This window comes from Parasteatoda tepidariorum, chromosome 6 (assembly GCF_982258835.1).
Source record: "Parasteatoda tepidariorum strain Cologne lab strain chromosome 6, Ptep-v5.0, whole genome shotgun sequence".
Classification (NCBI taxonomy): Eukaryota; Metazoa; Arthropoda; class Arachnida; order Araneae; family Theridiidae; genus Parasteatoda; species Parasteatoda tepidariorum.
Window position 1 is genome coordinate 101,268,020 of NC_141760.1, and position 16,289 is coordinate 101,284,308.

The 16,289-nt window shown below is 30.5% G+C and overlaps 1 protein-coding gene across 1 annotated transcript in view; it reads left to right on the forward strand.

Moving 5' to 3' along the window:
• The window catches only part of LOC107449361 (A-type potassium channel modulatory protein KCNIP1), a 135,013-nt gene that overhangs the window by 45,127 nt on the left and 73,597 nt on the right, over positions 1-16,289 (forward strand). The window contains exon 3 of the mRNA XM_087166299.1: positions 13,708-13,777. Coding sequence (XP_087022425.1) covers positions 13,708-13,777 — 70 coding nt within the window. The remainder of the gene's footprint in view (positions 1-13,707; positions 13,778-16,289) is intronic.

The following is a 16,289-nucleotide window of genomic DNA, read 5'->3' on the forward strand; positions in this document are numbered from 1 at the left end:
TAGATAATTAAAATGAAAAAGAAGCAATTTATCTCATTTATGCAGCATATGAATGGTATTTATGGAAACGTACCATAAAATCATTTGTTACAACAGGGATTACTAAAATGACACTTGGAATTACAAAGAACATTATTTCTAAAACAATTTTTGTTGACACACTGGGTTTTACACGAACATTTTTTAAATCCCTGACCAGTACCTAAACTTAAACTGTCGTGCGAGATATATGATATGGATTATTTTACACTTTAACGGGCTGCAGATCGTTATTCTATGAAATAACTAGTTAAACCATGAAATACAAGAGAGTTTTACACTTTAACGGACACGATCAGTTATTTCATGGAATAACTAGGTATTCTATAAAATAACGAATTTCATACTTTAACGGTAACATATGAGTCGCTCAGAAGCCAATGCGGTTAAGTCCAAAACACAACAATTGAGAAAATTAATGTTTTTCGATACATTAGTTTTTAAAATTCTTGGTTTATTAATTTAATTAGAAAAGTGTATAAAGTCTTTTTTCGAGGTGTAATCTCTGCAAAAAAGCAAGATATGTACAGGATGTGTAAATAAAAACGTAAGTATTTATTGAAATAATGACAGCATCTTAAAAATTTTAGGACTTATACCTTTTGGTAGCTGAAAAAGATAAGAAATTTATGTCTACTAGTCTACTAGTATAAACGAACTTTTATTTTTCTCATTCATCACTAGATAGAGTAACTAATAGAAAATAAACTGTTGGATTATTTCAAAAATTGTTTTTTACTTCAAAACTAGAGTGGCACTTTTCTTTGTTGTAGGAAATGAAAAGAAAAATACCACATTTTAAAAAAATACTACAAAAAATACCATACCCCTTTTTTTGGTGAAAAAATACTACCGCAGTATTAAAAATACCACGTCTGGCAACCCTGAATGAATTTCTTGTTTTTCAGTGTTACCAACAAATATCGAAAGAAGAAGAATTTAATTTTTATTTAAAAGTTTATGTAAAAAAATATTGATAAAAGGTGGACTTATTCACAATGGCTTCTGAAATTATTATACAATATATTCAGAAGCTATTAAAAAAAAGGGCTGTCTAACCTAGAAAAAAGTAACCAACGAGTAAATCCTTTAATAACTAAGAAGATTATTATTTATTTCATCAAAATTTCCAAAAATCAGAAAATATCAAAAAATGGACTTAACCGCATTGGCTTCTGAGCGGCTCATATACAATATGAATTCGACGATAGGATAAATTAGAACACAAATCAAATGGCAGGCCACAACTTTATCAAAATTTTTTGTAGGACTCTTTTATGTTTGAAGAAACATTAAATATTACTGTCATAGTTTTATCAAGTTGTACAAAAAAAAAGTATTGAATTACAGATAAAAATAAGAAGTAAATTTTTAAAAATATTTAATTGTTATTAATGATATTTTCAAAAATATTAAATAAATAATAAAAATTCGGGCTGCAATAGCTTTCAAGTGAGCACCTATGTATTAAACAACTAATGTGCTAATTGTATTAAAACTTACATAGTAGCACACAAAATATTCAATAAGAAAATTGAGGTTTGTCTACTGCAACCACCAGAGAATAGATATTTACATTTTAAATTTACAAATGTGTGTTTAAATATTTTCGTACAAAATTAATGGTTTCTAAAAGCTAAATCGGAGAATTTCTTCGAGAAAATTTCTAATACGCGCATGCTAAATTATATTCACAAAATACAAAAAAAAATCAATAAAAAAGAGCAACATACACGATTATTTTTGTATTTGAATAAATATTTTCTTGGATGCAAAACCTGAGAAATAAATTTTTTTGCACCGTTGGTATGATAAATTTCACAGAAATGAAGAAATTAGGTTTTTCTTAACGAAAAAAGTATTTTAAACCCATAAAGATTTTTTACGAAAATTGTCCGCAAAAAAAATGACAACTAATATATTTTAGTTCGCGGGCCACAAAAAAAGGCTTCGCGGGCCGGATGCGGCCCCCGGGCCGCCAGTTGGAAACCACTGCTGTATAGTATCATCTAAAAATTGAGATTTTACATAGAATCTTACAGTGCGTCTAATAATTTGGCAAGATACTGTAAAATGGTCCGATAAAAATTTGCAATGTGTCATTACTTTTTGCGATATTACTCTGTGCAATAACATAAATATTTGCTGAGGGCGTTAGTTGTTGGCAATCCCAATAATAACCCCCGTTCATTATTTCCTTGTCCCAAAATAGCCCAGATAATTGCGCTTCCTCACTAATAACACACGAAAAAGAGATCCATACAGAATACAGACTCCATCTCTTATTATTCTCGTTTGGAAAAAAAGGAACTCCTTAGAGGTATGAAAAATAAATATATCCCTCTCTCATTAATTAATGCTTCTATCCAACGTTCGATATTGCAAAATCGAAGATATATAGACGTCTTAGAAAATATAAATACTTTTTAAGTATCTTGATAAGTATATTTTGAAATGTGTTCTCATATATCATAAATACCAAACCATACGATACATATCCAATGTACGAACATTATCGAATAAGATTCGTAATAAGATTGTCAGATTGCGAAATATGAATACAGAAGCACAAATGGAGCCAAAAGCGTAAATAGGAGTTGTGTTTCATAGCGCGTTCTTGCTGCAGTAATGAAGTACGTTTATTTTGTTAGATAGCAAGGATTGGCCCGAAAATGGATGTGCGCGAGGTAATAATATTATACTGGATAATTTAAAGAAGCTTATAATTAATGAGGTTGAAATGAAATTATACAATTTTAAAGATTTTAGAAAATTAACATTTATTTAAGAAAAGAAAAGAGAAGAAGAAAGAAATCCATTTCAGGCAAATCCTTGGCTAAAAATCAGCGCAAAACGGGCAAATTCATGTTTCTTTCTCTCTCTCTTTTTTTATTGCAAGTGATTTTCTTGTTATCTTTCTTCACTCTACTTTTATTTTACAAATTTTTCGATTTGTTAAGATTTATTGAATAATCATAAAATTTTATTAATTAGGTTACTTTTAAATATTATCAAACACAAATTTAAAAAAAGTAATTTAAACTAAATTTGAATGAAACCAAATTTTGAAATAATCAAATTTTGAATCGTTGTAGGACAACCTTCCACCTAATAAATAATGCAAGACGTTGAAAGCATGTGTTTTGGAGCTTTTTGGTGAAAAAAGTGTTGACGGGCTGTTGATTTATATTTCAAGTTTTTATACTTGGACTTACTGTGCGCGGTGGCGACCGTTAATTTTAATTAGTTTAGCAGAAATAAATGGCCGAATTTCAAATATTTATGCTTTCAAATTTACTACACATATTTCAATAAACGATGCACGAGCCATGCTGGCTCAGACAATAGAGCGTTTTCCAATGGGGTGGGTGAACCGGGTTCGAATCCCAGCGATGGCTGGTCGACACGAATCCCGCACCCGGCTTGCACCGACCACTGTGCTGACGTAAAAATATGATTTACAATATAATTCGTAATGATTTACCAAGTATGATTCGTAATGATTTGCAAAAATTTTTCTTCAATTAATGCAAGTGCGAATATTCCCTTGTCTTCTGTGTTGGGTTCAAAATTATAAGTCCACTGAGTTAAACATTGATAGGCGTAAGCCCTAAAATGGGTTGGTTGTTCAACGACGGTTATAAAATACAAAATACATGGTTTATAGACCACCAATATCGAAGATACTGCTAAAATTTAATAACACATTTGTGTAACACTGGAAATTATCGACAGTGTAAAACTACTAAATGTGTGGAATAAAGTTGATAGCATAAAAGATGTATGGCAAAAAGGTCGATCATTTTCAACCAAATAATTCCGTGTAACATCACCACTCAAAGTTTAGGTTTTCCTCTTCACCGGGTCACCAATAGTTAAATCATAAAAATCTATTGGAAACTATTGTTGTCATCCATCGATATGCAGTTTAGTGAAGTCGACTGAGTTTAAAAGAGGGATAGACGTCTGATAGATTTTATATGAATTTGGATTAAAACACATTATTAATATGTCTTTAAACATGGCCCTCAATATCTTGGGCTCAAATGTGCCAATCAGATTTTCCACTTACTTATCACTTATTATAATAAGCGTAACATGATAGTTTTGAAAATGTAGTCCAATCCCGCTATAGTGAACATTCAAGGGACTGAAATTTCTGTTCACTATAACCGGAACTTCACTATTCCGAAAACAATTTTAACTAATGCTTCCAAACTCCCCCCTTTTATAACACATTATTTAAATAAATGACTCATAAAATGAAATACAAAAATGACTGTAAAATAATACGTAGTAACAGAAAATATAATTTGGACAACGTTTTGTGATAATATAATTTGGACAACGTTTCAAAAAATATAATTTGGACAAAAAGTATAATTTGGACAACGTTTCAGAAAATATAATTTGGACAACGTTTTATAAAATTTTACTGCAAAAAAAAAATATTTTAAATTTTTTCCTTTTGTTTGTCTTTACAAAGTGATTGTCTATTTAAAAATCTAATTGGATTTACCTTAGTTTGGTCGGTGTTTGTAATGACAACAAAAAATTGTGAGAAAAAAGTAAGACATTTGGTTCAAGTAATCTTTTAGAAGGTTTTTTTTTTTTAGCAAATTAACGTTTTAACATTCTAACTTTTTATTATAATTTTTTTTATTATATTATTAATTATATTTTAGCAGGTGACGCATGGCATTTGTTTTGTCGAGCTTTCCCCGAAATTTTATATAATTTTTTTTTCTTTTGTAGGAACAATAAATGTAGAAATTTTGCATATTCAGCAATTAAATCTCTAGCTGTCATTAAAGGAAGTCAAGTTTTAAATAAATAAAATCATAATTTTTACGGAATGGAGATGAAATCTTAAGCACAAAAGCAGCTATTGTTATATTTTTTAAAGAACTATAAATAAATTATACTCTATAACAGTGTTTCCCAAAGTGTGGTACGCGTACCCCCTGGGGTACGGGAGCCGTTCAGCGGGGGTACGCGTTCTTATGCGAAATATCTTGAAACAAACGAAAATTTAAAATTTTTTTATTTAAAAACAAAGCTAGTGATGAAAATTTACGATTGCGCATTTTTCTATTGCCTATTTTTTGCAGTGTTAACAGTGAATATTTAGTGGTGTTAACAGCCAGTTGCGATTTCTAACTTTTGTGCAATTTTTTATAGTAAAAAATACACAAATTTTTTTATTAGTGGTACACAGCTTTACTAAAAATTTAGAAAGGGTACATAAAAGTCATAAGTTTGGGAAACACTGCTCTATAATATAACTATATTCTGATATTGATTGTTTTTACATAAAGTTAGCTCATTGAAGACTCTCAAACGATACATTATCGGGCAAAATTAGTAAGTAATAAACTAAATTAATTTTTTTAAAAATATATATTACCCCGAGGCGAAATATAGATTACCTTTTGGCATCTGTTTAGGGTTTGATGATGTGCGCACCTTATTTGGACACTTTTCAACTGTGTTCAAGATTAATGGTAGTGCGCATGCGTCGTCATTGCATACGTTGCATTGGCTTCCGCTGCTGTTAGATAATTTTTTAGAATTCTTTTTTTTTTTTTTAAGTAATACTTCTTATGCGACTTCCAACAAGGTTGCGTTAAACGTTTAACGCTACATTTTTATTGGCCGGGAAATCACGTGGTAGGATCCAGTTTTCCCTCATTTCCATATTGTTTTGGTTCTCACTAGCATAAAAATAATAAAAGTCATAAAAGTATTGTTTTTCTGTAAATATAATTTTAGCTTGTTTTGATACACATGTAATTTAATAGGGTAGTATTTTTTATTTTCAAATTTAGTGGATAACAATTGTAAAAAATGAGTGAAAACAATCCCACGGACAATGCGACGGATTTAAGGTTACCTCAAGGTACGTCTCTTGTGAATATCAATTGATTGTTAGGTTTTCTCTTTTGAAATTACATTATGGCGTATTCACATACATTATTAATACAAATACATTTACCAGGGCGAGATGATGATGCAACCACAAGCACTTCCACTGGTTCAAGAGGCCCACGAGAGAAAAATGCACAATATTACCGTGATTACAGAGCACGGAAGCGAGCGGAGCAGGAAAAAGAGTCGTTGAATAGAACTAGTGATCCTTCTACGACTGCTGATTGTTCTACAATTAACGTCGCAGGTTGCGAAGTTTAACTTCTTCCCCGCGGAGGGACTCCACTATTTTTTTATTGTTTTAAGAGTATTTTCTACTGTCAGAATTAAGCGTTTTCAGCTATTGAGATTTTGATCTAGAAGATTTGCCCGTCTTCGGGCAGTGGCCCGCAACAGTGCAAGGATGGCTTGGGCTAGCTCTTCAATATTCTCAAAAAGAGTATAATTTTATAATTTCATTTTCAAATAGTTCAATTAATATCACCCTAAATTCCCACGGAAAGATATTATTTCCCTTCTTCCTCATAACCAGGACCGCACAGGATGGGCCTCGGTCTTCTTCGGAATTTGATGCCAGATTACCCCATCTATGTCTTTTTATCCAGTTGTTTTTAATGCTCTTAGATTACCTCCGAGACCGTCCAATTGCTTGGGATGTCCTGTTTTTTCTGAAATACACATGTCTTTATTTTCTTTCTTGGCTTTTTATCATTACCTTTAGAATCTTATTTTGATTATTACTAAATGAATTTTAGTTGAATTTCAATAATTTATCATTAAATATTAAAGTATACTATCGATATCTCAAATATTTTTTCGCTAATTGACGCTAAAACAAGTTCGAGGATAGTGAATTTTCGTTATAGCAAGTTCAGAACTAAATATGTTCTAAAAAGTAGAAAAACATATTCTAAAATATTACTCTAAAAAGTAGAGTCATGAATACTAATAAATTGTCATTAATTACTAATAAATATGTATGTAATGATAGTTGGCTGTAAGTCTAGACACAACAATTATAGTTTTATTTTCAAAAGTAAAACAAAAATAATCATGTGCATTAAATATAAAAATAATTGGCTTACAATGAACTTTCATTAAAATTTTTCCGGAAAAATTATTTTTCTATTTCTAAAAAAATTCGACATAACAAGGTTTTGAGGATAAACTTTTCGACATAGGAATTCAAATTAGCATTAGGTGGATATATAATGACAAGGGGAAAAATATTTTCTTGACATAACAAGGTTTTCAAGATATCTATATACTGAATTAAAAACGAAATAAATTGTATACAAGCTACGCTTGTTTTAAAATCACATTTCAATGTCTGATTAAACCTTCTAGATTCCGAACATAAGTAATTTGGAGTAATCATTTTCGGCTGAGAGATTTTAATGCCCCTCTGTCATAAACAGTAAATCGATTTTGCCTTTGTCTGACTGAGAAATGACGTCAATTTATAAAGTGGAAAATGGTGCAATATTTTATTTATTATATCTAGTTATTTATCACCAGTTACCGGGTTTGTAAATTTCATTAATATAATCTATTGGTTAACCTCTTAAAATGTTTACAACTGTGTAAAGTTTGCAATCAGCATTTGTTTTTATATGACATTTTCATTTGTAATCATGATTTGTTTCTAAATTTTTGTTGAATTATTAAAATATTAAAAATGAAATCCATCAAGCATTAGTGCGCGCCCAGAGTTCGTATTACGGGCTATTCTAAAAATGCACCATTAAAAGACTTTTTCTTACCTCAAATTTTAATATCTTCTTTATTATATAAAACGCTAATACGTATGTATCAATAAAACCGATGATATTTCTTTTCTCGCGTTGGCAACAGTTTTCATTTTTAGTTGATAGGCTTCGGCGCGCAAGAGCACGTAGTGAGCATCATATGGCTAATCTATATTATATAAAACGCTAATACGTTTTAATTGATAGGCTTCGGCGCGCAAGAGCACGTAGTGAGCATCATATGTCTAATCGGGCGAATTCTCACCGAATTATCAAAACAATTCTCGCAAAATTATCTTCTTCGAAGCCGATGCTTTACATCCGGCGTTCAGTACTATTTCATATTGTTTTACAACACATGGTTTTAGCCCTCTGGTGGGAAAGACTTTAAAACAAAACTTACAACAGTTACCTTACTCAACTGAAATTTAGAATAGTGTGATTAAGAAAAATATGTGAACTATTTGCAATTTCAAATTAATATTGAAATGCACAGGTTTAAAATTTTGTACAGCGAAAAGTTTTCGGAACTTTAGTGTTCAAAAAATATACAAAAGCTAGACGTTAAGAACGTATCCAATGAGCGAGCAAAGAGAGCATCGGATTGCGAAGCAATCCGAAATGAACTGCGAAAGCAGTTCCGGCGGTTGGCGAGCACCAGCGAGCAGGGGGCGAAGCCTCCTAGTTTAATATATTATTTTGAAGTAATATTATCTGTTATTATTTAATTAATTGCAGCGCATATCAAAGAGTTCAGTTGATAATGTAACCTATTTTATGTTTTCAAGTCGAAAATATATTCTTGAAGCGTGTTGAATCGTGTAACTGCAACCAAGATAAACCATATTATTGTCCAATAAATCATTCGAAAACTTGGTTACTCGATACTACGATAAAAACCATGCGTAGCACCTTTTTATGGCTGCATCAAACTTGCATGGTTGTTATAGTTTAAGGTATTTATATAATGGCTCTCTACTTCAGAGAAAGAAAGTAATTTGATGAATCCCACCTTCTTTGGTTATTATTCAGAAAAAAAGCTTGCTACCATTATGAATCATAACGAAACTGTTCAAAAAGGTATGTTGAATAACGTTAAATTTTGATACTATACGCGTAGTAAATTAGCTGCAACCTTGGTAAAGTGTTCCGTATGAGTTGAACCATGATATCGTGCAGAAGTGCGATTTAATGGTTCAACTTAGCATCATATAGGATTCACATTTGAGCGATATTACGGTCCCACTTAGCATGATATTAAGGTTGCAAATTCAAATGATATTCTGGTTCCACTTAGCATATCTAAGGTTGTAAATTTGAACGATATTATGGTTCCACTTTGCCTCATATTAAGGTTGCACATTTCAGCAATATAACTGTTCCATGTAGCATCGTATTAAGGTTGCACATTTCAGCAATATTACTGTTCCATGTAGCATCATATTAAGATTCCATATTTCAGCAATATTACGATTCCATGTAGCATCATATTAAGGTTTCAAATTTGAACGATATTTAACAATCTGTAAAATTTCTTTAAGTACGTCATGCAGTCTAACCGTTCAAGGCAGTGTGAGATGTGCAAACTAAGTACTGATGTTTCAATATTTTTTTACTCGAAAAAGATTACAATTCTATGTTGTCTTCAAAATAATTGCCCTAAGTGTCGGAAGCAGTAGCTCACAGCAGGGCTCTGAACTGTAATTGCCTTTATCTGGTACAAGATTCTGAATGTACCAGATAAAGGCAATTACAGTTCAGAGCCCTGCTGTGCTCCGAACACTAGGAAGTGTCCCTAAATGACCCTTGAGATGAATTTTTAATCTAGCGAAGAGGAAAAACTCGCAATAAATCAAGTGGGTGAGTAAAGAGGAGGAATGCGTTTTCTGGCTAAAAACTCATTTATTGACTTTGCTGTATGACAGGTTGCATTGTCATGATGCTGGACCCAACTATTCTTGATGTTCACTTTCACACACACGGCCCTTTTTCGGAATCGTTGATTGGCCTTGAGATACGAACTCTCTGTCAACAGGTCAATGGTCATCATCGAAGCAAATCTACATGATTTTTTTCTTTTACAGTGCGGCTTTCAGGAGAACTCCTCCAGACATTAATATCGCGTCGTGGCTGGTATAGTTTGTCTAAAGTAAGAATTCCCCATGCCATTCGTCTGCACCCTTGGCGGGGACTATGGTAACGAGGTATAACGTAGTAACGTAACTATTTCACGTAGGGGTGTGGGGTCACTCTTTAGGACAGGTCTTGGCTCGGGTCGACAAGAAGAATGGGATCTTTTTCTTCGGTGTATTGTGGTATCTCTAGAGTGAAGAGAAATACCCTCCTTGAAATGCGCTATTCTGGTGTTCATGGCAGCAGACGGCCTCAGACACTGTGGCAGGGTGATCTCTTATAGACTTGCTTTACTAAGTTGATCTGTTGAGACATCATTAAAAAAATCATCAAAAAAACATTAGAGGATGTTCTGGCCCACAACATATCATAATCTCGGAACCTGCGATTTCCATCTTGGGTGATTCTCTTAATGATCTTAATTGCTTTTAGCCTTCAACCTTTTTACCTTGTATATTTTTAACCTTTATAGTTTTTACAGTATGTTTTTACAATTGTTTTAGCTACTGCCTTTACAATTACCATACATTTAGCTTCCCTTTTGTGATTTAGCTTTTAACTTTACCTTTTTGCGGTTTTTATCTGACAAGGGAAACTAGGGAAGTGTGACTCGCCAATTTTGAAATAAACTAGTGGGATGTATGCCTTATGAGGAATAATTTTAGGGGGCAACATTCGTTTCGGCCCATAGAAGGTCTTGTGAGAGATAGAAAATAATTCAATATATGGAAAAATCGGTATTTTATTTCTTCAATGCAGACTATTAGTTATTGTAATTGTCTCATACTCCAATTAATTTGTAATTAATTACTTTCACGTACTATATAATGCATATTTATTGTTAAAATTGATTTTGAAAATTTTATGTATCTGCAGTTTTTCAGAAAAACCTGATAGGTTAATTTGAAGGAAAAAAAAATTGACATCAAATTTTTGTAAATTTTTTTTTTCAAAAAACTTTCCAAATTAATTGGAGTATGTAATTGCAAATCAATTAATTAATTAATAATTTCTGATTAATTTATTAATTAAAAAATTAATTAATTATCCAATTAATTACAAATTAATTGGATTATGAGACAATTACAATAACTAATAGTCTGCATTGAACTAACAAAATACCGATTTTTCCATATATTGAATTATTTTTAATCTCTCACAAGACCTTCTATGGGCCGAAACGAATGTTGCCCCCTAAAATTGTTCGTCATAAGGCATACATCCCACTAGTTTATTTCAAAATTGGCGAGTCACACTTCCCTAGTTTCCCTTTGAGATATTTAAGGTTCTTGATCATGTGTTCTTATCTTAATTATCCTAGCAAGTTTACATCTTTACGTTTTTTTACTATTGGTTTTAATGCGTACTATTTTATTAATTTTTTCTCCATTTGCACGCCCATTAAAAGTGTGCTTTCACTTGTTACTATATCAGCAGACTTTTAGTCTGGGGGAGTTCTCCTTAAAGCAGCCTCGTATGTATAGAATTTCCAACTCCTGCGCATAATAACCAGTTATTACGTATCTATAATAGAGGGACTAACCCCCAACTTGCTGCGTTCGACGACTATCGGAACTACTTTTGCGGTTCCTTTTGGAGAGCCGGTCACTCATCAGCTGTACAAACACTTTGTATGCGTACTCTTTCTAAAATAAAGTTCTATAAATATTCATCTCGTCAGCCCATTGATTTATATAACATTTCATTTCATTTAACATTACACGCATATCAATGCTCTATGGAAATTACATTCGAAACAAGTAATTCATAAAATTTTAATAATATGCATATTTATTATATTCAGTGCCTACAACAGATTTAGCCGTGTGTCAGACACAGCAATTTTAAATCCTTTAACATAAACTCATAAAGTGTATAAAAACCAAAGAAATGGGTTATAAGATGAAAAAAAAAGGCATGGAAGGATTTATTGCAGGAGATAAAAAGGTCAATTTATTGCAGGAGATAAAAAGGTCAATTTATTTTTGCTTCTCCTTCCTAACACCCTTTACTTTTATTGGGTGAGAAATTCGATTGATCAAGCCGACGATTGGATTGTTTACTAGAAATGATAGTAACTTTCCAGCATTACTCACTGTTAGTCGATCTTACGGTTGAGATCACTTTCTATGGGGCTATTTGTACTTCGGAAGCTTATTGGCCAAATTATTAGACTCACTATAAAATTCTATGTAAAATCTTAATTATCAGGGGATACTATACAGCTTTATTGGTTTTATGTAACTAAAACCGGTTTGTACTTGTTTACGTTGGTGTATCAATGGGTTAAATTAGACGATATATAATATAAATTTGACGATAGGATACATTAGACAATATATATTATATTAATATAGAATATTTATTATATCAGGTATTATATTAGTACAGTAGGGAACCGATTATCCGGAACGGTCGGGACCATCGCTATTCCGGATAACTGATTTTTCCGGTTTTCTGAATCTCTACAAAAAGCCGTTTTTTTTACTGTTAAACCCTACTAAAAAAAAAAATTTGGAAATGATCTTATAAATAAGAAAAAACGATGAAGTAATACACTAATGATTATTTCCAAAATGATGGTAAGGTAAACATCTTTAAAAAAAGAAAGAAAATCGTAAAATCTTATGAGGAAAAAAATTTTTTTTTTTTAAAAATGGCGAGAAAATTTATCGAATTTCGTTCCGGTTTTTTGGTTTTCCGGTTTTCTGATTTCCAGATAACGGGTTCTGTACTGTATATTATAATAATTAGCTCAAATTATTAGACGCCCTTTAGTTTTTTAAAAACCCCATAGAAAGTGATCTCAACCGTAAGATCGACTAACAGTGAGTAATGCTGGAAAGTTACTATCATTTCTAGTAAACAATCCAATCGTCGGCTTGATCAATCGAATTTCTCACCCAATAAAAGTAAAGGGTGTTAGGAAGGAGAAGCAAAAACCAGGTTAACCTTTTTTATCACCTGCAATAAATCCTTCTCTTGGGAGGTATATTTTTCATTCTGATGGCTGATTTGTCATCAGCACTCTGTTGATCAGAGAAATATTGCGTGTTTTTGAGAGATCATCATTAATTTTAATTACGCAAAACAAAAATATTTCAGTTTTTGTCGGGGGACAAAATATAAATTTTGATAAATAGCCTTGTACTAAAACTTTAGTTTAAATCAAAAAGAAAAAAATAAAGTTTTTTTTATTATTTGCTCGATTCTTTTCTTCAATGGTATGGTTACCCTACAGACGCACTATGAGATTATTAGACGCACTATGAGATTTATGTAAAATCTTACATATCAGGTGATACTCGACAGCTTTATTGTTTTTACGTGACTGAAACCGGTTTGCACTTGTTTACGTTCGCGTATCAGTCGGTTAAATTAGACGACATGTAATATAAATTCGACTATTGAATACATTAAAAAATATATTATATAAATATAAAGTATTTATTATATCAGGTATTATATTAGTATATTATAATAATTAGATCAAATTATTAAATCCATTGTAGTTTTTTAATAATGACATGATTTGCACGAGTTTCAAGGCAATACTTTTGTATTTAAACACACATGTAATGGATTTTTATACAGGAGATTTCTTATATACTTCCCATTTGTATTTATTTTTAACGCATTGCATTACAATGTTAACCCATTGATACAGGATCGTAAACAAGTGCAAACAGCGTAAAAACAATAAAGCTGTATTGTATCACCTGATAATTAAGATTTTACATAGAATCTTATAGTGCGTCGTATAACATTGAGAGGGACTGTATAAAAATTTAAGTTATTCTGATGGAAATTTAGAACATATTTCAGTCTAGTTTTAAAATGTATGAATGTTCCTTTGCAGGTGTGCCCCACCGGAGTAGTTAATGAAAATGCATTTAAAGATATATTCAACTCTTACTTTCCCCAGGGAGGTAAGATATCTCTTTATCTTTACTTACACTCGAGAAGACATTGCTTTGTCATTTATTCTTTCATATTTCTTCACTTTTCTGCTAGCTTTATTCTGTTTTATAACCTTTTTTTGATTTTTGTTCTCCATTGTCGCATCTTTTCATTACTTTATTTCTAGAAAACACTTAAATAGTGCTTTAAATCACCATGCATAAGCGAAACAAAATGATGCTTTTATGTTATAAAATTTGCTGGATTATACTTATGTCTAAAATATACGTAGTTGAGATTTTTATTTCGAAAAAAAGAAGTCTTTTGTGAATCGTTTTTTCCTTTCTTCTTCTTTTTTTTCTTTTTGAATTGTAAATGAAAGGAAAGGGACAGTAGTTTTAGTAACTGGAGGTTATTTAAATGGAATAGAAATCATCCACTTTTTATTTCAGTGATGATGCAATTGTTTTTTTAATAGCTACAAATTTTGTAGCTACAAATTTTGAACTTTGTTGAAATTTTTATTTAATTTGTTCTATTAACGGGTCACAGTACCTTTGCCACAATTTTTTTTAAATAAAGGTATAATCATTCATTTTGTGGATGCTTTACATGCTCATTTAACTTATAATCAATAATTTATCTTCAAAAAATAATTAAACTGTTTAATTTTTTTTAAATTTTAAAAAAAGTTGAAAAAATTCAAAATTTTTAAATCTTTAAGTTTTTTTTTATTTTAACATATGTTCAAAAAAAATTTTCTCTTAGTGCGTACAATATTCATCTTAACAATTTTGTGCATTCATTTGTTGATATATCAATTAGAATATTTTTGATAGATTATTTTGTAAAAAAGTAGAAAAAAAGGTTAAAAATTCCTGTTAGGTATATGTAACATGCTGTAAAAATTGTAATACCTCATAAAATGCTTATTCCATGCACAGTTTAAATAAGTGTATTATTATTACATTATATTATGTACATTGTTGAAATTTTTAGTTTGAAAAAAAGATTTCATTTTTTTTCCTTGAACTGTAAATGATAGGGAAGAGAGGCCGGAAAAATCTCTTTCTTAAATTCAACAATTCTTTTCAAAGTTTCGTAGTTTTAGAACTGAGGGTTATATTTAAATGGAGGGAAAATCCTTCACCTTTTTATTTCAACGATGTATTAATTTCCAAAGATATTAAAACTTTTTAAGTTATGAAAATATATAGAACTCAAAACTGTCTTAAACATATTTCTTTAAGAAAACGTCATGGAAATTCTAGAAAGCATTTTTTTATTGCAAAATTTTTATAGAAGTTAAAAATATCTTAATACATTCCCATACAACTGAGCAGAGGAGGAGAGGGAAGGAAGGAGAGTCAAGACATGGAACCGGTCTTCTCACCAGATGGCGCGCTCGAGAGCTGCGATCGCGAATTAAAAAAGCCTAGGATTTATAATACCTAAAAGTAATTGATTTCATATATTTAATTAATATAAATTAAAGAACATTATATTTTTAATAATGTATATTACTTAATAGCATATATGGCAGTACTTTTACTTTCGTTACTTGTACCACCGGTACAAGTAAAAAGTACGGACTTTTACTTGTACTTCGTTACTTTTCAAATTTAGTACTTTTACTTGTACTTTCGTTACTTTTTTAGGGTGCAAGTACAAGTATTTGTAACGGAAATATCGAATGAAATCGTTACTTTTTTGTAAAACTCGGTAAGCTTTCTTAAAAAAAAAAAAAAAAAAAAAAAAAAAAAATTATTAAATTAAAAAAAATGCTTATGCTTTTTTAATTTATGAAATTAATGTGCAATATCTATGCATTCACAGGTATCTTCGTATTTGAATACCTTCTGTTTCAACTTATTCTGCACATTCAATTATTTTTTACTAGCTCAAAGATCACAAAGCTATCTGAAACCCCGTGTTTGCGTTGTTTATGCTTGTGCTTTTAAAACGCGTTTCGAAAGAGTAAAACAATTTTAAATCAATGGTAATTTAAATAAATAAAAATAATAAACTAAAAATTAAAATCAATAGATAAAATTTCTTCTTCGTGCAAATCCATAAAAAGTTTGATATTAAAATTATATTTGATTTTAAAATTATATTTTACGATTATATTATGAAATTATATTATAATATTCTTCCGAATTTAAAAATAAATTAATATCCATAACTTTCAAAATTACAAATAATTAAATAAAATACAACAATTTTGCAAAAACATTAAAGAACATAAGAATATTATTCAATAAAATTTTAGGTTACTTTGAATTTTCGATTTCCTAGAAATGTACTTTTAAATCGTTACTTTTTTTGTTTAGTACTTGTACTTTTACTTGTACTTTTTACTCGTTACTTTTTAAAATAAGAACTTTTTACTTTTTACTCGTGACTTTTTTAAAAAATACTTGTACTTTTACTCGTTACTTTTTAAAAGTAACGTTGCCATATATGCTTAATAGTATTAAATGTTTCTTAATAAAGAATTTTTATAATCTACACAATTTTCGAATGAGGAAAAAATAAAAT